Source organism: Leuresthes tenuis, unplaced genomic scaffold (genome assembly GCF_036924035.1).
Source record: "Leuresthes tenuis unplaced genomic scaffold, fLeuTen1.0.hap1 SCAF_24, whole genome shotgun sequence".
Lineage (NCBI taxonomy): Eukaryota > Metazoa > Chordata > Actinopteri > Atheriniformes > Atherinopsidae > Leuresthes > Leuresthes tenuis.
Genome location: NW_027325378.1, coordinates 1,202,708 through 1,225,929, shown reverse-complemented (window position 1 = coordinate 1,225,929; position 23,222 = coordinate 1,202,708). Strand labels below are relative to the sequence as shown.

The window sequence follows — 23,222 nt, the reverse complement described above, 5'->3', positions numbered from 1 at the left end:
AAAGTCTGGAATGTGACTTTAATCAGTCTGAGGAGCAGGGGGGGGGTTCAGAGAGAGATGGACTCGTGTGTGGGGGGGGGTTCTTCCCCGTCTGTCTGACCTGGCGGCGGTTCCAGAGGGTGTCCCGTGCGCTGACACCAGCCCACAGGATGAAGGTCACAGAGGTCGCTGTCACACCAGACGTCAAACTGCGTCGGCCAGCCGTCAAAATGTACCTGCAGGAACACACCTGGTTCCATCATCTGAGCCAACAGGGACACAGGCGGAAACACGCAGGTAAACCCTACCTTCACCCTGTAGTCCTCAGTGTCCGTTACCGTGGAGACGCGGATCAACATGGGGTTCCTCCTGTCGACCGCCTCCAGCTTGTGGTTCACCTGGAAACCATGTGGCGCTCTCTGATTGGACAGAGGCACAGAAACAGCGGTCAGTTATCACAGGCAGCATTCTGATTGGACCTGCCTCCCCTCCTTGTCCCTCCCACTCTCACCAGAGTGAACGCTGACCCAGGAGCAGCCGTGGAGCCGGTTTCCTGCAGGTACTCGTCCCACACAAAGTTCTCCGGGTTGGGATGTCCTGAAAGACAGAGATGCACGGACGCCACAGGTGAGGTCATCTGTGACATCACAGCTGTATTTACAGGTGTCACACATTCAGTAACTCAGTGTTTCCAGTGCAGAACGTACCCTGTGGAGCGGTCAGAGGTCGGCCCTGCTCCTCACACCAGCCCACAGGATGGATGTATGGACTGCTGCTGTCACACCTGATCAATCAATACACACATGATCAATCCATACACACCTGATCAATCCATACACACCTCATCAATCAATACACACCTCATCAATCCATACACACCTGATCAATCAATACACACCTCATCAATCCATACACACCTGATCAATCCATACACACCTGATCAATCAATACACACCTGATCAATCAATACACACCTGATCAATCCATACACACCTGATCAATCCATACACACCTCATCAATCCATACACACCTCATCAATCCATACACACCTGATCAATCAATACACACCTGATCAATCAATACACACCTCATCAATCCATACACACCTCATCAATCCATACACACCTGATCAATCAATACACACCTGATCAATCAATACACACCTGATCAATCAATACACACCTGATCAATCAATACACACCTCATCAATCCATACACACCTCATCAATCCATACACACCTGATCAATCCATACACACCTGATCAATCAATACACACCTGATCAATCAATACACACCTGATCAATCAATACACACCTCATCAATCCATACACACCTGATCAATCAATACACACCTCATCAATCCATACACACCTCATCAATCAATACACACCTGATCAATCAATACACACCTGATCAATCAATACACACCTGATCAATCAATACACACCTGATCAATCAATACACACCCGATCAATCAATACACACCCGATCAATCAATACACACCTGATCAATCAATACACACCTGATCAATCAATACACACCTGATCAATCAATACACACCTGATCAATCCATACACACCTGATCAATCCATACACACCTGATCAATCAATACACACCTGATCAATCCATACACACCTCATCAATCAATACACACCTGATCAATCCATACACACCTGATCAATCAATACACACCTCATCAATCAATACACACCTCATCAATCAATACACACCTCATCAATCCATACACACCTGATCAATCAATACACACCTGATCAATCAATACACACCTGATCAATCCATACACACCTGATCAATCAATACACACCTGATCAATCCATACACACCTGATCAATCAATACACACCTGATCAATCCATACACACCTCATCAATCAATACACACCTGATCAATCAATACACACCTGATCAATCAATACACACCTGATCAATCAATACACACCTGATCAATCAATACACACCCGATCAATCAATACACACCTGATCAATCAATACACACCTGATCAATCAATACACACCTGATCAATCAATACACACCTGATCAATCAATACACACCTGATCAATCCATACACACCTGATCAATCCATACACACCTGATCAATCAATACACACCTGATCAATCCATACACACCTCATCAATCAATACACACCTGATCAATCCATACACACCTGATCAATCAATACACACCTCATCAATCAATACACACCTCATCAATCAATACACACCTCATCAATCCATACACACCTGATCAATCAATACACACCTGATCAATCAATACACACCTGATCAATCCATACACACCTGATCAATCAATACACACCTGATCAATCCATACACACCTGATCAATCAATACACACCTGATCAATCAATACACACCTGATCAATCAATACACACCTCATCAATCAATACACACCTGATCAATCAATACACAGCTGATCAATCCATACACACCTGATCAATCAATACACACCTCATCAATCAATACACACCTCATCAATCCATACACACCTGATCAATCAATACACACCTGATCAATCAATACACACCTGATCAATCCATACACACCTGATCAATCCATACACACCTGATCAATCAATACACACCTGATCAATCAATACACACCTGATCAATCCATACACACCTGATCAATCAATACACACCTGATCAATCAATACACACCTCATCAATCAATACACACCCGATCAATCAATACACACCCGATCAATCAATACACACCCGATCAATCAATACACACCTGATCAATCCATACACACCTCATCAATCCATACACACCTGATCAATCAATACACACCTGATCAATCCATACACACCTGATCAATCCATACACACCTGATCAATCAATACACACCTGATCAATCCATACACACCTCATCAATCAATACACACCTGATCAATCAATACACACCTGATCAATCCATACACACCTCATCAATCAATACACACCTGATCAATCCATACACACCTGATCAATCAATACACACCTGATCAATCAATACACACCTGATCAATCAATACACACCTGATCAATCCATACACACCTGATCAATCCATACACACCTGATCAATCAATACACACCTGATCAATCCATACACACCTGATCAATCAATACACACCTGATCAATCAATACACACCTCATCAATCCATACACACCTGATCAATCAATACACACCTGATCAATCAATACACACCTGATCAATCAATACACACCTGATCAATCAATACACACCTCATCAATCCATACACACCTGATCAATCAATACACACCTGATCAATCCATACACACCTGATCAATCCATACACACCTCATCAATCCATACACACCTGATCAATCAATACACACCTGATCAATCAATACACACCTGATCAATCCATACACACCTGATCAATCAATACACACCTCATCAATCAATACACACCTCATCAATCCATACACACCTGATCAATCAATACACACCTGATCAATCCATACACACCTGATCAATCCATACACACCTGATCAATCCATACACACCTCATCAATCCATACACACCTGATCAATCAATACACACCTGATCAATCAATACACACCTGATCAATCCATACACACCTGATCAATCAATACACACCTGATCAATCAATACACACCTGATCAATCAATACACACCTCATCAATCCATACACACCTGATCAATCAATACACACCTCATCAATCCATACACACCTCATCAATCAATACACACCTGATCAATCCATACACACCTGATCAATCCATACACACCTGATCAATCCATACACACCTCATCAATCCATACACACCTGATCAATCAATACACACCTGATCAATCAATACACACCTGATCAATCCATACACACCTGATCAATCCATACACACCTGATCAATCCATACACACCTGATCAATCCATACACACCTCATCAATCCATACACACCTGATCAATCAATACACACCTGATCAATCAATACACACCTGATCAATCCATACACACCTGATCAATCAATACACACCTGATCAATCAATACACACCTGATCAATCCATACACACCTGATCAATCAATACACACCTGATCAATCAATACACACCTGATCAATCCATACACACCTGATCAATCAATACACACCTGATCAATCCATACACACCTCATCAATCAATACACACCTGATCAATCCATACACACCTGATCAATCATTCTGACACAAACAGTAGCTGGAGCTGCTGGAATTCTACTGGCAGTAAATTTATTAATTTATTCGTAAATTTATTAATTTATTAGTAAATTTATTAATTTATTAGTAAATTTATTAATTTATTAGTAAATTTATTAATTTATTAGTAAATTTATTAATTTATTAGTAAATTTATTAATTTATTAGTAAATTTATTAATTTATTAGTAAATGTCTATCCCGAGCGCTTCTGAAATAGACCGAGAGACGATTCTGGTGCTGAATTCAGACAGAAACTAACAGAACTATGAAGGTACCGTTAGTATTATTCTGACAGTACAACCAACAGAACTCATGCCTAACCCTAACCCAGCAGAACTCATGCCTAACCCTAACCCAGCAGAACTCATGCCTAACCCTAACCCAGCAGAACTCATGCCTAACCCTAACCCAGCAGAACTCATGCCTAACCCTAACCCAGCAGAACTCATGCCTAACCCTAACCCAGCAGAACTCATGCCTAACCCTAACCCAGCAGAACTCATGCCTAACCCTAACCCAGCAGAACTCATGCCTAACCCTAACCCAGCAGAACTCATGCCTAACCCTAACCCAGCAGAACTCATGCCTAACCCAGCAGAACTCATGTCTAACCCTAACCCAGCAGAACTCATGCCTAACCCTAACCCAGCAGAACTCATGCCTAACCCTAACCCAGCAGAACTCATGCCTAACCCTAACCCAGCAGAACTCATGCCTAACCCTAACCCAGCAGAACTCATGCCTAACCCTAACCCAGCAGAACTAATGTCTAACCCTAACCCAGCAGAACTCATGCCTAACCCTAACCCAGCAGAACTCATGCCTAACCCTAACCCAGTAGAACTCATGCCTAACCCTAACCCAGCAGAACTCATGCCTAACCCTAACCCAGCAGAACTCATGCCTAACCCTAACCCAGCAGAACTCATGCCTAACCCTAACCCAGTAGAACTCATGCCTAACCCTAACCCAGCAGAACTCATGCCTAACCCTAACCCAGCAGAACTCATGCCTAACCCTAACCCAGCAGAACTCATGCCTAACCCTAACCCAGCAGAACTCATGCCTAACCCAGCAGAACTCATGCCTAACCCTAACCCAGCAGAACTCATGCCTAACCCTAACCCAGCAGAACTCATGCCTAACCCTAACCCAGCAGAACTCATGCCTAACCCTAACCCAGCAGAACTCATGCCTAACCCTAACCCAGCAGAACTCATGCCTAACCCTAACCCAGCAGAACTCATGCCTAACCCAGCAGAACTCATGCCTAACCCAGCAGAACTCATGCCTAACCCTAACCCAGCAGAACTCATGCCTAACCCTAACCCAACCAACCCAGCAGAACTCATGCCTAACCCTAACCCAGCAGAACTCATGCCTAACCCTAACCCTTTACCTCTGAACCTACAGCTGCTGACACTTTACTGCATCACTGATGCATGCAGAAGATCTTTCATACGTTTCAGTTTGGCTCCACTCAGCTGAAACAACTTTTCTCACTGATGACCTTCAGATGTCCTGTTCTGGTTCTTCTGGACATCAGCTCGACATTTGATGCTATAGATTATTTTGTTTTTCACATCATTGTCTGAACCTTTGTCTTCAGGTGTTCCACAGGGTTCTGTTCTGTTGCTGAGTGGCGCTAAAGTAACACGTCTGTGGCAGACGGCGTCACATCAGTCCCTGTCGAGGCCCCCGACTCATGTGGGAATGCAACATGAAACGGTTCCCCTGGGGAAGGACAGTTCTTAGAACTAAGTTCTTAGAACCTCTAGCCGAATGCGGCCATTGTTACACAGATGAGGTTCAGCTGCATGTTTTCAGCCTGATGACTTTTCTAAGGTCTCCATAAAGTCCATAAAGACTGGATGTCAGACTCATTTCTTCAGCTGAACTCAGATAAAACAGGTTCTGGACCCACTTTACATAATCTTGGTGTTGTTCTGATCCAGGATCTAAGCCTGGATCAGCATGTAAACAGCTTGTTGGATCCCAGCAGAGATGGAAATGATTGATCATCTCATCCTGTCCTCATTATTGGAATTCCCTCCTTACTGTCTGAGCAGAACTTCTCTGGTCCAGAATGCAGCTTCCAAACTGCTGACAGAACCTTCCAGAAGTTCTCATATTCCATCAGTTCTGGTTTGTTTCCAAGGTTCAGAATCCAGTTCAGAGTTCTTGTTCTTCCACTGCATGGTCAGGTCAGGGTTTGTTGGTTGTTCCTCCATCCCGGATCAGAACCAAAGGAGACGCTGCTTTTCAGGTTGTTTTTCCTAAACTTTGGACTGAAGATGTGAGAAAAGTGAACTTTAAAGTTGAAAGTGGTTTTACTTTAAACCTTTTCCTTTAGGGATGGCTCAGGTGAGCCTGAAACATCCCATAGTTCTGCTGCTATAGGCCCAGCCTGCTGGGGGAGCTCCCATGATGCACCTCTCCTCCCTCCAGATGACATCATTGCTGTCATTAACTTGTGTTTCTCTCTCTCAGCAGGTGTCTCTGGCCTGGTGTTACGCTGCTTGTTGTCCCCTCTTTCCTGTCCTCTCAGCCCCAGCTGGTCCAGGCAGATGTCCATCTGCCTGGACCAGCTGGGGCTGATTCTGGTTCTGGTTCTGATGGAGGTTTCTTCCTGTTAAAGGGAGTTTTTTCTCTCCACGGTCGCCTCGTGCAGCTCAGGATGGGTTTCAGTTAATCTGCTGGTTTCCTTAGCTAGGATACTGTTTTAATTGGTTCTGTGTGAATTGGACTAATTTTGAATTTAGTTAAATGGATTTGATTGTATGTGTGGGTTCTCTCCGGGTTCTCCAGCTTCTTTCCACCGTCCAAAAACATGCCTGTTAGGTTATTTGGTGTCTAAATCGTCCCTAGGAGTGAGTGTGAGCGTGTGTCTCTGTGTCCTGTGAGGGACTGACGACCTGTCCAGGTGTACCCTGCCTCTCAGCCAATCATGGCTGGGATAGGCTCCAGGTATGATTTATCTGTCTCTGATATCATTTTTCAATATTACCTTTTTATTGTGTTATTTTATTTTCTATGAAGCACTTTGTGACAGTTCTGAACAGTTCCTTACAAATAAAATGCACATACTTAATTACTATTACTACCTGTTAGCTACTTTGCTGTCTGAATGTCTACCTGGTCACCTGTCCCATTCTCTCAGTCACCTGGGTGTAAACTGAATGTCTCACCAGTAGTCATACGTGTCATCCCAGTTGTCAAAGTGAACCAGGAACCGGTCATGGATGACATCAGCGACAGTGGCAACACATACTAGTCCGGGGTTCTTTTTATCGACTGCCTCCAATTTCATCCCCACCTGGAACTCACAGCCCTGAAAGGAAGATGGGCAGAGAAAAAGACAGGTGTACAGATGGATGGATGAACAAACAGGTGGACAAAAAGACAGGTGTGCAGATGGATGGATGAACAAACAAGTGAACAAAAAGACAGGTGTGCAGATGGATGGATGAACAAACAGGTGAACAAAAAGACAGGTGTGTAGATGGATGGATGAACAAACAGGTGAACAAAAAGACAGGTGTGCAGATGGATGGATGAACAAACAGGTGAACAAAAAGACAGGTGTGCAGATGGATGGATGAATAAACAGGTGAACAAAAAGACAGGTGTGCAGATGGATGGATGAATAAACAGGTGAACAAAAAGACAGGTGTACAGATGGATGGATGAATAAACAGGTGAACAAAAAGACAGGTGTGCAGATGGATGGATGAATAAACAGGTGAACAAAAAGACAGGTGTGTAGATGGATGGATGAACAAACAGGTGGACAAAAAGTTTACAGATGGATGGATGAACAAACAAGTGGACAAAAAGACAGGTGTGCAGATGGATGGATGAACAAACAGGTGAACAAAAAGACAGGTGTGTAGATGGATGGATGAACAAACAGGTGAACAAAAAGACAGGTGTGTAGATGGATGGATGAATAAACAGGTGAACAAAAAGACAGGTGTACAGATGGATGGATGAATAAACAGGTGAACAAAAAGACAGGTGTGCAGATGGATGGATGAATAAACAGGTGAACAAAAAGACAGGTGTGTAGATGGATGGATGAATAAACAGGTGAACAAAAAGACAGGTGTGCAGATGGATGGATGAACAAACAGGTGAACAAAAAGACAGGTGTAAAGATGGATGGATGAACAAACAGGTGAACAAAAAGACAGGTGTACAGATGGATGGATGAATAAACAGGTGAACAAAAAGACAGGTGTGTAGATGGATGGATGAACAAACAGGTGGATAAAAAGACAGGTGTGCAGATGGATGGATGAACAAACAGGTGGACAAAAAGTTTACAGATGGATGGATGAACAAACAGGTGAACAAAAAGACAGGTGTGCAGATGGATGGATGAACAAACAGGTGAACAAAAAGACAGGTGTACAGATGGATGGATGAATAAACAGGTGAACAAAAAGACAGGTGTGTAGATGGATGGATGAACAAACAGGTGAACAAAAAGACAGGTGTGCAGATGGATGGATGAATAAACAGGTGAACAAAAAGACAGGTGTGTAGATGGATGGATGAATAAACAGGTGAACAAAAAGACAGGTGTGCAGATGGATGGATGAATAAACAGGTGAACAAAAAGACAGGTGTACAGATGGATGGATGAACAAACAGGTGAACAAAAAGACAGGTGTACAGATGGATGGATGAACAAACAGGTGAACAAAAAGACAGGTGTGTAGATGGATGGATGAACAAACAGGTGAACAAAAAGACAGGTGTGCAGATGGATGGATGAATAAACAGGTGAACAAAAAGACAGGTGTACAGATGGATGGATGAATAAACAGGTGAACAAAAAGACAGGTGTGCAGATGGATGGATGAATAAACAGGTGAACAAAAAGACAGGTGTGTAGATGGATGGATGAATAAACAGGTGAACAAAAAGACAGGTGTGCAGATGGATGGATGAATAAACAGGTGAACAAAAAGACAGGTGTACAGATGGATGGATGAATAAACAGGTGAACAAAAAGACAGGTGTACAGATGGATGGATGAATAAACAGGTGAACAAAAAGACAGGTGTGCAGATGGATGGATGAATAAACAGGTGAACAAAAAGACAGGTGTGTAGATGGATGGATGAATAAACAGGTGAACAAAAAGACAGGTGTGCAGATGGATGGATGAATAAACAGGTGAACAAAAAGACAGGTGTACAGATGGATGGATGAATAAACAGGTGAACAAAAAGACAGGTGTGCAGATGGATGGATGAATAAACAGGTGAACAAAAAGACAGGTGTGTAGATGGATGGATGAATAAACAGGTGAACAAAAAGACAGGTGTGTAGATGGATGGATGAACAAACAGGTGGACAAAAAGACAGGTGTGTAGATGGATGGATGAACAAACAGGTGAACAAAAAGTTTACAGATGGATGGATGAACAAACAGGTGGACAAAAAGACAGGTGTGTAGATGGATGGATGAACAAACAGGTGAACAAAAAGACAGGTGTGTAGATGGATGGATGAACAAACAGGTGAACAAAAAGTTTACAGATGGATGGATGAACAAACAAGTGGACAAAAAGACAGGTGTGTAGATGGATGGATGAACAAACAAGTGAACAAAAAGACAGGTGTACAGATGGATGGATGAACAAACAGGTGAACAAAAAGACAGGTGTGCAGATGGATGGATGAACAAACAGGTGAACAAAAAGACAGGTGTGCAGATGGATGGATGAACAAACAGGTGAACAAAAAGACAGGTGTGCAGATGGATGGATGAATAAACAGGTGAACAAAAAGACAGGTGTGTAGATGGATGGATGAATAAACAGGTGAACAAAAAGACAGGTGTGTAGATGGATGGATGAATAAACAGGTGAACAAAAAGACAGGTGTGCAGATGGATGGATGAATAAACAGGTGAACAAAAAGACAGGTGTGCAGATGGATGGATGAACAAACAGGTGAACAAAAAGACAGGTGTGCAGATGGATGGATGAATAAACAGGTGAACAAAAAGACAGGTGTGCAGATGGATGGATGAATAAACAGGTGAACAAAAAGACAGGTGTGTAGATGGATGGATGAACAAACAGGTGAACAAAAAGTTTACAGATGGATGGATGAACAAACAGGTGGACAAAAAGACAGGTGTGTAGATGGATGGATGAACAAACAGGTGAACAAAAAGTTTACAGATGGATGGATGAACAAACAGGTGGACAAAAAGACAGGTGTGTAGATGGATGGATGAACAAACAGGTGAACAAAAAGTTTACAGATGGATGGATGAACAAACAGGTGGACAAAAAGACAGGTGTGTAGATGGATGGATGAACAAACAGGTGAACAAAAAGACAGGTGTGTAGATGGATGGATGAACAAACAAGTGGACAAAAAGACAGGTGTACAGATGGATGGATGAACAAACAAGTGAACAAAAAGACAGGTGTACAGATGGATGGATGAACAAACAGGTGAACAAAAAGACAGGTGTGTAGATGGATGGATGAACAAACAAGTGAACAAAAAGACAGGTGTACAGATGGATGGATGAACAAACAGGTGAACAAAAAGACAGGTGTGCAGATGGATGGATGAACAAACAGGTGAACAAAAAGACAGGTGTGCAGATGGATGGATGAACAAACAGGTGAACAAAAAGACAGGTGTGCAGATGGATGGATGAACAAACAAGTGAACAAAAAGACAGGTGTGCAGATGGATGGATGAACAAACAGGTGAACAAAAAGACAGGTGTGTAGATGGATGGATGAACAAACAGGTGAACAAAAAGACAGGTGTGTAGATGGATGGATGAATAAACAGGTGAACAAAAAGACAGGTGTGTAGATGGATGGATGAACAAACAAGTGGACAAAAAGTTTACAGATGGATGGATGAACAAACAGGTGAACAAAAAGACAGGTGTGCAGATGGATGGATGAACAAACAGGTGAACAAAAAGACAGGTGTGTAGATGGATGGATGAACAAACAGGTGAACAAAAAGACAGGTGTGCAGATGGATGGATGAACAAACAGGTGAACAAAAAGACAGGTGTGTAGATGGATGGATGAACAAACAGGTGGACAAAAAGACAGGTGTGTAGATGGATGGATGAATAAACAGGTGAACAAAAAGAGGTGTGCAGATGGATGGATGAACAAACAGGTGGACAAAAAGTTTACAGATGGATGGATGAACAAACAGGTGAACAAAAAGACAGGTGTGCAGATGGATGGATGAACAAACAGGTGAACAAAAAGACAGGTGTGTAGATGGATGGATGAACAAACAGGTGAACAAAAAGACAGGTGTGCAGATGGATGGATGAACAAACAGGTGAACAAAAAGACAGGTGTGTAGATGGATGGATGAACAAACAGGTGGACAAAAAGACAGGTGTGTAGATGGATGGATGAATAAACAGGTGAACAAAAAGACAGGTGTGTAGATGGATGGATGAACAAACAGGTGGACAAAAAGTTTACAGATGGATGGATGAACAAACAGGTGAACAAAAAGACAGGTGTACAGATGGATGGATGAACAAACAGGTGAACAAAAAGACAGGTGTGCAGATGGATGGATGAACAAACAGGTGAACAAAAAGACAGGTGTGCAGATGGATGGATGAACAAACAGGTGAACAAAAAGACAGGTGTGTAGATGGATGGATGAACAAACAGGTGAACAAAAAGACAGGTGTGTAGATGGATGGATGAACAAACGGGTGGACAAAAAGACAGGTGTGTAGATGGATGGATGAACAAACAGGTGAACAAAAAGACAGGTGTGCAGATGGATGGATGAACAAACAGGTGAACAAAAAGACAGGTGTACAGATGGATGGATGAACAAACAGGTGAACAAAAAGACAGGTGTACAGATGGATGGATGAACAAACAGGTGGACAAAAAGACAGGTGTGTAGATGGATGGATGAACAAACAGGTGGACAAAAAGACAGGTGTGTAGATGGATGGATGAACAAACAGGTGAACAAAAAGACAGGTGTGTAGATGGATGGATGAACAAACGGGTGGACAAAAAGACAGGTGTACAGATGGATGGATGAACAAACAGGTGAACAAAAAGACAGGTGTGCAGATGGATGGATGAACAAACAAGTGAACAAAAAGACAGGTGTGCAGATGGATGGATGAACAAACAGGTGAACAAAAAGACAGGTGTGTAGATGGATGGATGAACAAACAGGTGAACAAAAAGACAGGTGTGTAGATGGATGGATGAACAAACAAGTGGACAAAAAGTTTACAGATGGATGGATGAACAAACAGGTGAACAAAAAGACAGGTGTGCAGATGGATGGATGAACAAACAGGTGAACAAAAAGACAGGTGTGCAGATGGATGGATGAACAAACAGGTGAACAAAAAGACAGGTGTGTAGATGGATGGATGAACAAACAGGTGGACAAAAAGACAGGTGTGTAGATGGATGGATGAATAAACAGGTGAACAAAAAGAGGTGTGCAGATGGATGGATGAACAAACAGGTGGACAAAAAGTTTACAGATGGATGGATGAACAAACAGGTGAACAAAAAGACAGGTGTGCAGATGGATGGATGAACAAACAGGTGAACAAAAAGACAGGTGTGTAGATGGATGGATGAACAAACAGGTGAACAAAAAGACAGGTGTGCAGATGGATGGATGAACAAACAGGTGAACAAAAAGACAGGTGTGTAGATGGATGGATGAACAAACAGGTGGACAAAAAGACAGGTGTGTAGATGGATGGATGAATAAACAGGTGAACAAAAAGACAGGTGTGTAGATGGATGGATGAACAAACAGGTGGACAAAAAGTTTACAGATGGATGGATGAACAAACAGGTGAACAAAAAGACAGGTGTACAGATGGATGGATGAACAAACAGGTGAACAAAAAGACAGGTGTGCAGATGGATGGATGAACAAACAGGTGAACAAAAAGACAGGTGTGCAGATGGATGGATGAACAAACAGGTGAACAAAAAGACAGGTGTGTAGATGGATGGATGAACAAACAGGTGAACAAAAAGACAGGTGTGTAGATGGATGGATGAACAAACGGGTGGACAAAAAGACAGGTGTGTAGATGGATGGATGAACAAACAGGTGAACAAAAAGACAGGTGTGCAGATGGATGGATGAACAAACAGGTGAACAAAAAGACAGGTGTACAGATGGATGGATGAACAAACAGGTGAACAAAAAGACAGGTGTGTAGATGGATGGATGAACAAACAGGTGAACAAAAAGACAGGTGTGCAGATGGATGGATGAACAAACAGGTGAACAAAAAGACAGGTGTGTAGATGGATGGATGAACAAACAGGTGGACAAAAAGACAGGTGTGTAGATGGATGGATGAATAAACAGGTGAACAAAAAGACAGGTGTGTAGATGGATGGATGAACAAACAGGTGGACAAAAAGTTTACAGATGGATGGATGAACAAACAGGTGAACAAAAAGACAGGTGTACAGATGGATGGATGAACAAACAGGTGAACAAAAAGACAGGTGTGCAGATGGATGGATGAACAAACAGGTGAACAAAAAGACAGGTGTGCAGATGGATGGATGAACAAACAGGTGAACAAAAAGACAGGTGTGTAGATGGATGGATGAACAAACAGGTGAACAAAAAGACAGGTGTGTAGATGGATGGATGAACAAACGGGTGGACAAAAAGACAGGTGTGTAGATGGATGGATGAACAAACAGGTGAACAAAAAGACAGGTGTGCAGATGGATGGATGAACAAACAGGTGAACAAAAAGACAGGTGTACAGATGGATGGATGAACAAACAGGTGAACAAAAAGACAGGTGTACAGATGGATGGATGAACAAACAGGTGGACAAAAAGACAGGTGTGTAGATGGATGGATGAACAAACAGGTGGACAAAAAGACAGGTGTGTAGATGGATGGATGAACAAACAGGTGAACAAAAAGACAGGTGTGCAGATGGATGGATGAACAAACAGGTGGACAAAAAGACAGGTGTGCAGATGGATGGATGAACAAACAGGTGAGTACTCACTGCAGAGCGACAGGTGAATAAGGTAGACGGAGCAGCATGAGAGCCTGAGGACTGCAGGTAGCACTGCCAGTCAAACTCTGTCTCACTGTGCCCTGCAAACAAAGAAACAGGTAGATGTGCTCACCTGTATCAGGTGGTATACCTGGGAGGTTGTGAGAGGCTTGCTTACCTTTAGGTGGGTGGAGCTTGTGATTGTGCTCCTTACACCAGCCTGCTGGCTTGATGTCTGCAGAGTCAGAATTTACCCAGAAGTCATAGCACTCCGAGTATCCGTCGATATGGAGACGCAGACGACAGCCAATCACCTGGCAAAGCAACAGAAGTTTACCTGGTGGCCTTCACAGAGTGTGTGTGTCAGTGTGTGTGAGAGCATTTTTACCTCGGCAACCGTCAGCACACAGAACATGGAGGGATGCAGCGGGTCGATGCCTTCCAGCTTCATCCCGACTTTAAAGCAGGTTCTCTTACAGGGAAAGGACTGGGCCTGAGAGGGCGACAGGTGAGAGCAGGGCGACAGGTGAGAGCAGGGCGACAGGTGAGAGCAGACAGACAGGTGAGAGCAGACAGACAGGTGAGAGCAGACAGACAGGTGAGAGCAGGGCGACAGGTGAGAGCAGACAGACAGGTGAGAGGAGGGCGACAGGTGAGAGCAGACAGACAGGTGAGAGCAGGGCGACAGGTGAGAGCAGACAGACAGGTGAGAGCAGACCGAAAGGTGAGAGCAGGGCGACAGGTGAGAGCAGACAGACAGGTGAGAGCAGGGCGACAAGTGAGAGCAGACAGACAGGTGAGAGCAGAGTGACAGGTGAGAGCAGACAGACGGGGGAGAGCAGGGCGACAGGTGATAGCAGACAGACAGGTGAGAGCAGACAGACAGGTCAGAGGAGACCGACAGGTGAGAGCAGACAGACAGGTGCGAGCAGGGCGACAGGTGAGAGCAGGGCGACAGGTGAGAGCAGGGCGACAGGTGAGAGCAGACAGACAGGGGAGAGCAGGGCGACAGGTGAGAGCAGACAGACAGGTGAGAGCAGGGCGACAGGGGAGAGCAGACAGACAGGTGAGAGCAGACAGACAGGTGAGAGCAGACAGACAGGGGAGAGCAGAGTGACAGGTGATAGCAGACAGACAGGTGAGAGCAGGGCGACAGGTGAGAGCAGACAGACAGGTGAGAGCAGGGCGACAGGTGAGAGCAGACAGACAGGTGAGAGCAGAGAGACAGGTGAGAGCAGGGCGACAGGTGAGAGCAGACAGACAGGTGAGAGCAGACAGACGGGGGAGAGCAGGGCGACAGGTGAGAGCAGACAGACAGGTGATAGCAGACAGACAGGTGAGAGCAGACAGACAGGTCAGAGGAGACCGACAGGTGAGAGCAGACAGACAGGTGCGAGCAGGGCGACAGGTGAGAGCAGGGCGACAGGTGAGAGCAGGGCGACAGGTGAGAGCAGACAGACAGGGGAGAGCAGGGCGACAGGTGAGAGCAGACAGACAGGTGAGAGCAGGGCGACAGGGGAGAGCAGACAGACAGGTGAGAGCAGACAGACAGGTGAGAGCAGACAGACAGGGGAGAGCAGAGTGACAGGTGATAGCAGACAGACAGGTGAGAGCAGGGCGACAGGTGAGAGCAGACAGACAGGTGAGAGCAGACAGACAGGTGAGAGCAGGGCGACAGGTGAGAGCAGACAGACAGGTGAGAGCAGAGAGACAGGTGAGAGCAGGGCGACAGGTGAGAGCAGACAGACAGGTGAGAGCAGAGTGACAGGTGAGAGCAGACAGACAGGTGAGAGCAGGGCGACAGGTGGGAGCAGACAGACAGGTGAGAGCAGACAGACAGGTGGTGGTGTCAGTAATGACAGCAGCAGCCGGTGTACCTGGTGTCGCCACCTGTGGGTGTTACCTGGGTGAAGAGTGTGGGCGGAGCCTCCTCTGCCTTCTGCTCGTTCAGGTACTGCTGCCAGGACCACGAACGCTTCTTCACACTCACTGAAAGCAAGAGATTAGCCAATCACATCAGATCCCTCGTTCTCTGAGCCTATCACCGTGTCACATGGTCGCTCAGCCAATCAGACAGCTGGGTGCTGGTTACCTTGAGTGCTGCTGAGTTTGTTCTTCATCTCCTCACCTTCCTCTTCTTCTTCTGTGTTTTTTTTCTGTTTAGTGAGGAAAGAAACACAAAGGTGAGGAAGTTTCACCTGGAAACACTTCCTGTTCATCATGTCTGATTCCAGAAAGATGATTGATCAGTTGATCGATCAGTGGTTTCATGCCAGTGAGAGCAGAAGGCCCAACATATGGTTTCATCTTCATATGACATCGCTGTGACATCACTGTGACATCACTGTGACATCGCTGTGACATCACTGTGACATCACTGTGACATCGCTGTGACATCAGAAGTCAGCGGTTTGTTTCCTTGAAAGAACGACTGATTGGTGATTGTGTGTATTGATCAGTTGGTCTCAACTCAGAATCCAAGTAACTTGATGTCAGGTGACCAGATGAGTCACCAGCAGGACAGAGAGCTCTACATCAGTGATCAATAACTATACTGATCAGTCTGTTGTTCTGCTTACTGATCTGCGATCAATGATTCTCATGTTTAGGAGGCATAAAATTATTTGATCATCTCAACAGCTGCTGATGGATGGACAAACATGTCCAATAACTAAAGGGCCATTTCTGAGAGTGAAACTGAACCTTTGATTGATTTCTGATCAAAATAATTGATTACAGAGGCATAGAGACAAGTCTGATTTCAACTACTGTAGATCAATATAAACAGTGGACGGTTACACTCTTCATCGTCTTCATCAGGACAGGAAGTTGCTGCATTAAACCAAAACACACACCGGAAGTCAGAAAACATATCCCTTCAAAATAAAAGTCGATTTCCTGCCTGCTACTACATCAGAACAAATCAATCAATCAGGGCGATTGATCCCTGACAAGAGAATATTAACAGCTTTTTTGACATCATACCTCCTGATGACAAACATAACACTCTGATCAGTTATTGATCACCTGATAAATCAGCGAGTATCAGGTCGTACTTCATTTAAAGTATTGATCGCAGCAACTCATCACGAACTTTCACATTCAGCACATCATTGGTCCGAGAACATCCTTGATCAGCTGATCAACTATGGATTGGGCGGCCGGCTCAGTGGTTAGAGTGGGTCCAATAACCGGAATGTTGGCGGTTTGATTCCCTCTCTCAAAAAGACTGAACTGACAGCTGGAGGGGGGGTGGCAGTTCACCTCCCTGCCACGGCCGAGGTGCCTTTGAGCAAGGCACCGCACCCCCATGCTCCCCGGGCTGTGATTGGCTGCTCCAGTGTGTGGCATCTGTCTCTATGAGTGTGTGACCCTGTGCATGTGCGCATGTGTGTGTGCATGCGTGTGTGCGTGCGTGTGCATGTGTGTGCATGTGTGCATGTGTGTGTGTGCATGTGTGCGTGCGTGTGCATGTGTGTGTGTGTGTGTGCATGTGTGCATGTGTGTGTGTGCATGTGTGCGTGCGTGTGCATGTGTGTGTGTGTGTGCATGTGTGTGTGTGCATGCATGTGTGCGTGCGTGTGCATGTGTGCATGTGTGCATGTGTGCATGTGTGTGTGTGCATGTGTGCGTGCGTGTGCATGTGTGCATGTGTGTGTGCGTGCGTGTGTGTGACCCTGTGTGCGCGTGCATGCGTGTGCATGTGCGTGTGCACGTGTGTGTGCATGTGTTAACCTGGATGGGTTAAAGCGGAGGACAAATTTAGTTTGTATGTATGCCAATAAATCTGATTTTAATCTGTTTTATTAAACTGGATCCATTCTGTTCCTGATCAGCTAAGATTCTTCATGTCATTTTTTAAAAACTTATCAGATTTAATGTTGTGATCTGATCAGATCAATAACAAAGAGGCGGTGAACAACCTTTGCTGAAGTTCACTTCAACTTATTGATCAGTTTAAACTGCTGTGAGGTTCTCAACTTTCTCTGAATAAATTTCTGCTCTTTGTTTGGAGTTTTTAGACAGGATCCGTTTGATGACATCACTTCCACTCAACAACAGCTTGTTTAACCCAAGTCACTGGATCAATACACACCATCAGTCAGACGAGCATTAAGAAGGACGCGTAACATCGACCGAAACCCTTCATTAACTGTCCTCGCCACCTGAACTCGGTTTCCTTGGTAACCAGTTGTATGCAGCCAAACTATAGGTCGCCGCAAGGCTCTTATTGTGAAGGCAGAGCGGAAATGCCCCACTCAGGTCTGAGCAGACAGCTTCGATCAGGAAAGAAACAGCGGATCAGGCGTTGATCCGTGGTTCTTCCTGCCGGCCGCGAGGCCTCCCAGAGCGGCCACAGCCGCGGGGTTGATCCGCTGGAAGAAGTCTTGGACCCGGACACAAGGACTCGGGAGGAGTCGATACTGGAATTGGAGTTTGGAGCGAAACTTACCGACTGTGATGATCCGTCTCACTGTGCTGACACACGAAACAACACGGAAACGCTCAAGCACGGAGCAAACTGCGCATGCTCATGAAGGGGAGGAGGAGAAAGAGAGAGAAAGAACGAGAGAGAGAGAGACAGAGCATCAGGTCATCAATAATCAGCTCATCAGACTGAAGTCAACTCATGAAATACATGAAGATATAAAACACACAGTTACTCTGAGTCAGCCGAGGACACCTCTGGGGTGGCAGAGGAATGGGAGGCAGAGCCTTCAGTTATCAGGCCCCTAAAAGCAGAATGGGAGGCAGAGCCTTCAGTTATCAGGCCCCTAAAAGCAGAATGGGAGGCAGAGCTTTCAGTTATCAGGCCCCTAAAAGCAGAATGGGAGGCAGAGCTTTCAGTTATCAGGCCCCTAAAAGCAGAATGGGAGGCAGAGCCTTCAGTTATCAGGCCCCTAAAAGCAGAATGGGAGGCAGAGCCTTCAGTTATCAGGCCCCTAAAAGCAGAATGGGAGGCAGAGCCTTCAGTTATCAGGCCCCTAAAAGCAGAATGGGAGGCAGAGCTTTCAGTTATCGGGCCCCTAAAAGCAGAATGGGAGGCAGAGCCTTCAGTTATCAGGCCCCTAAAAGCAGAATGGGAGGCAGAGCCTTCAGTTATCAGGCCCCTAAAAGCAGAATGGGAGGCAGAGCCTTCAGTTATCAGGCCCCTAAAAGCAGAATGGGAGGCAGAGCCTTCAGTTATCAGGCCCCTAAAAGCAGAAAGGGAGGCAGAGCCTTCAGTTATCAGGCCCCTAAAAGCAGAATGGGAGGCAGAGCCTTCAGTTATCAGGCCCCTAAAAGCAGAATGGGAGGCAGAGCCTTCAGTTATCGGGCCCCTAAAAGCAGAATGGGAGGTAGAGCCTTCAGTTATCAGGCCCCTAAAAGCAGAATGGGAGGCAGAGCCTTCAGTTATCAGGCCCCTGAAAGCAGAATGGGAGGCAGAGCCTTCAGTTATCAGGCCCCTAAAAGCAGAATGGGAGGCAGAGCCTTCAGTTATCAGGCCCCTAAAAGCAGAAAGGGAGGCAGAGCCTTCAGTTATCAGGCCCCTAAAAGCAGAATGGGAGGCAGAGCCTTCAGTTATCAGGCCCCTAAAAGCAGAATGGGAGGCAGAGCCTTCAGTTATCAGGCCCCTAAAAGCAGAAAGGGAGGCAGAGCCTTCAGTTATCAGGCCCCTAAAAGCAGAATGGGAGGCAGAGCCTTCAGTTATCAGGCCCCTAAAAGCAGAATGGGAGGCAGAGCCTTCAGTTATCGGGCCCCTAAAAGCAGAATGGGAGGTAGAGCCTTCAGTTATCAGGCCCCTAAAAGCAGAATGGGAGGCAGAGCTTTCAGTTATCAGGCCCCTAAAAGCAGAATGGGAGGCAGAGCTTTCAGTTATCAGGCCCCTAAAAGCAGAATGGGAGGCAGAGCCTTCAGTTATCAGGCCCCTAAAAGCAGAATGGGAGGCAGAGCTTTCAGTTATCAGGCCCCTAAAAGCAGAATGGGAGGCAGAGCTTTCAGTTATCAGGCCCCTAAAAGCAGAATGGGAGGCAGAGCCTTCAGTTATCAGGCCCCTAAAAGCAGAATGGGAGGCAGAGCCTTCAGTTATCAGGCCCCTAAAAGCAGAATGGGAGGCAGAGCCTTCAGTTATCAGGCCCCTAAAAGCAGAATGGGAGGCAGAGCTTTCAGTTATCGGGCCCCTAAAAGCAGAATGGGAGGCAGAGCCTTCAGTTATCAGGCCCCTAAAAGCAGAATGGGAGGCAGAGCCTTCAGTTATCAGGCCCCTAAAAGCAGAATGGGAGGCAGAGCCTTCAGTTATCAGGCCCCTAAAAGCAGAATGGGAGGCAGAGCCTTCAGTTATCAGGCCCCTAAAAGCAGAAAGGGAGGCAGAGCCTTCAGTTATCAGGCCCCTAAAAGCAGAATGGGAGGCAGAGCCTTCAGTTATCAGGCCCCTAAAAGCAGAATGGGAGGCAGAGCCTTCAGTTATCGGGCCCCTAAAAGCAGAATGGGAGGTAGAGCCTTCAGTTATCAGGCCCCTAAAAGCAGAATGGGAGGCAGAGCCTTCAGTTATCAGGCCCCTGAAAGCAGAATGGGAGGCAGAGCCTTCAGTTATCAGGCCCCTAAAAGCAGAATGGGAGGCAGAGCCTTCAGTTATCAGGCCCCTAAAAGCAGAAAGGGAGGCAGAGCCTTCAGTTATCAGGCCCCTAAAAGCAGAATGGGAGGCAGAGCCTTCAGTTATCAGGCCCCTAAAAGCAGAATGGGAGGCAGAGCCTTCAGTTATCAGGCCCCTAAAAGCAGAAAGGGAGGCAGAGCCTTCAGTTATCAGGCCCCTAAAAGCAGAATGGGAGGCAGAGCCTTCAGTTATCAGGCCCCTAAAAGCAGAATGGGAGGCAGAGCCTTCAGTTATCGGGCCCCTAAAAGCAGAATGGGAGGTAGAGCCTTCAGTTATCAGGCCCCTAAAAGCAGAATGGGAGGCAGAGCCTTCAGTTATCAGGCCCCTCTCTGTGGAACCAGCTGCCAGTTTGGCTTCAGGAAGCAGACACCCTCTCTACCTTTAAGATCAGGCTGAAACTTTCCTTTCTGATAAAGCTTATAGTTAGGGATGGCTCAGGGGAGCCTGAAACATCCCATAGTTCTGCTGCTATAGGCCCAGCCTGCTGGGGGAGCTCCCATGATGCACCTCTCCTCCCTCCATGTACAGATGACATCATTGCTGTCATTAACTTGTGTTTCTCTCTCTCAGCAGGTGTCTCTGGCCTGGTGTTACGCTGCTTGTTGTCCCCTCTTTCCTGTCCTCTCAGCCCCAGCTGGTCCAGGCAGATGGACCCTTCCTGGTTCTGGTTCTGATGGAGGCTTTTCGGAGAATTTGTGTTGTGTTGCCAATAATAAAGAATTACGGTAGTCCAATCCTGAAGTAACAGATGCATGGAGCAGTTTTTCTTCATCACTCTGAGACAGGAGTCAGCTTTATTGTCAATTCTGCAATACATACGCAGACATCCTCAGAATTTAAATGCCGTGACTCTCGGTCTCCCTAACAACACAGTAAAAGTAAAACAGCAAACACTGAGTTAAAAAGTCTGAGCTATAAGCACAGATTGGCAGCAGGGTACACCTGAGCAGCCCGTCCTCTGCTTGTTTTTATTTGAACTCCAGATGATAGAATAAAGCCACAGAGGGGGTAATCCTAACTTTCATTATTTATCTATAATTAGTATTTTCAGTATCTTTGACTGTTTTAGTTTTTATGGAAGAATTGTTTAAATCCTTTCTTCTCTTTCACTTTAAATTCAGAGAACTTTTGGGGGTTGATCTTTGTCGAATCATACAGGTGCTTCTTTGAATTGAATGATAGTTTGAAGCTGAAGCTATGAAGTCCAGTTTGACCAGCACCAGTTTAACCAGCACCAGTTTAACTAGTACCAGTGTAACCAGCATCAGTTTAACCATCACCAGTTTAATCAGCATCAGTTTAACTAGCACTAGTTTAATTACCACCAGATTACATGTTTAACAGCACCAGTTTAACCATCACCAGTTCACTAGTTTCACCAGCACCAGTTTACATGATTAATCAGCAACATTTTAACCAGCACAAGTTTATCCACCACCAGTTTACCAGTTTAATTACCACCAGTTTACCAGTTAAGCTATCATCAGTTTACCAACACCAATTTAGCCGTTTCCCCAGCACCAGTTCACCAGCACCAGTCTAACCAGCATCAGTCTAACTAGCACCAGTCTAACCAGCACCAGTCTAACCAGCACCAGTCTAACCAGCATCAGTCTAACCAGCACCAGTCTAACCAGCACCACTTTAACCAACACCAGTTTACTAATTTAAGCAACACAAGTTTAGCAGTTTAATTAGCACCAGTTTAATCAGCACCAGTTTAACCATCACCAGTTTAATCAGCATCAGTTTAACTAGCACTAGTTTAATTACCACCAGTTTACCAGTTAAGCTATCATCAGTTTACCAACACCAATTTAGCCGTTTAACCAGCACCAGTTCACCAGCACCTGTTCACCAGCACCAGTTTAACCAGCACCAGTTCACCAGCACCAGTTTAACCAGCACCAGTTCACCAGCACCAGTTCACCAGCACCAGTCTAACCAGCACCAGTCTAACCAGCACCACTTTAACCAACACCAGTTTACTAATTTAAGCAACACAAGTTTAGCAGTTTAACCAGCACCAGTCTAACCAGCATCAGTTTAACCAGCATCAGTCTAACCAGCACCAGTCTAACCAGCATCAGTCTAACTAGCACCAGTCTAACCAGCACCAGTCTAACCAGCACCAGTCTAACCAGCACCAGTCTAACCAGCACCAGTCTAACCAGCATCAGTCTAACCAGCACCAGTCTAACCAGCACCACTTTAACCAACACCAGTTTACTAATTTAAGCAACACAAGTTTATCAGTTTAATTAGCACCAGTTTAATCAGCACAAGTTTAACCAGCACTAGTTTA

The 23,222-nt window shown here is 45.3% G+C and overlaps 1 protein-coding gene across 1 annotated transcript in view; it reads right to left on the bottom strand.

Moving 5' to 3' along the window:
* Positions 1 to 18,933, bottom strand: part of LOC140284941 (lethal(3)malignant brain tumor-like protein 4) — a 31,731-nt gene extending 12,798 nt beyond the window's left edge. Inside the window, exons 1-11 of the mRNA XM_072378998.1 lie at positions 18,737 to 18,933; positions 16,376 to 16,439; positions 16,187 to 16,272; positions 14,672 to 14,776; positions 14,462 to 14,597; positions 14,293 to 14,384; positions 7,421 to 7,563; positions 687 to 763; positions 491 to 576; positions 288 to 398; positions 101 to 215 (exon numbers count right to left, since the gene is read on the bottom strand). Of these exons, the coding sequence (XP_072235099.1) occupies positions 101 to 215; positions 288 to 398; positions 491 to 576; positions 687 to 763; positions 7,421 to 7,563; positions 14,293 to 14,384; positions 14,462 to 14,597; positions 14,672 to 14,776; positions 16,187 to 16,272; positions 16,376 to 16,403 (979 nt within the window). The 5' untranslated portion in view covers positions 16,404 to 16,439; positions 18,737 to 18,933. The remainder of the gene's footprint in view (positions 1 to 100; positions 216 to 287; positions 399 to 490; positions 577 to 686; positions 764 to 7,420; positions 7,564 to 14,292; positions 14,385 to 14,461; positions 14,598 to 14,671; positions 14,777 to 16,186; positions 16,273 to 16,375; positions 16,440 to 18,736) is intronic.
* Positions 18,934 to 23,222: the final 4,289 nt, after the last annotated feature.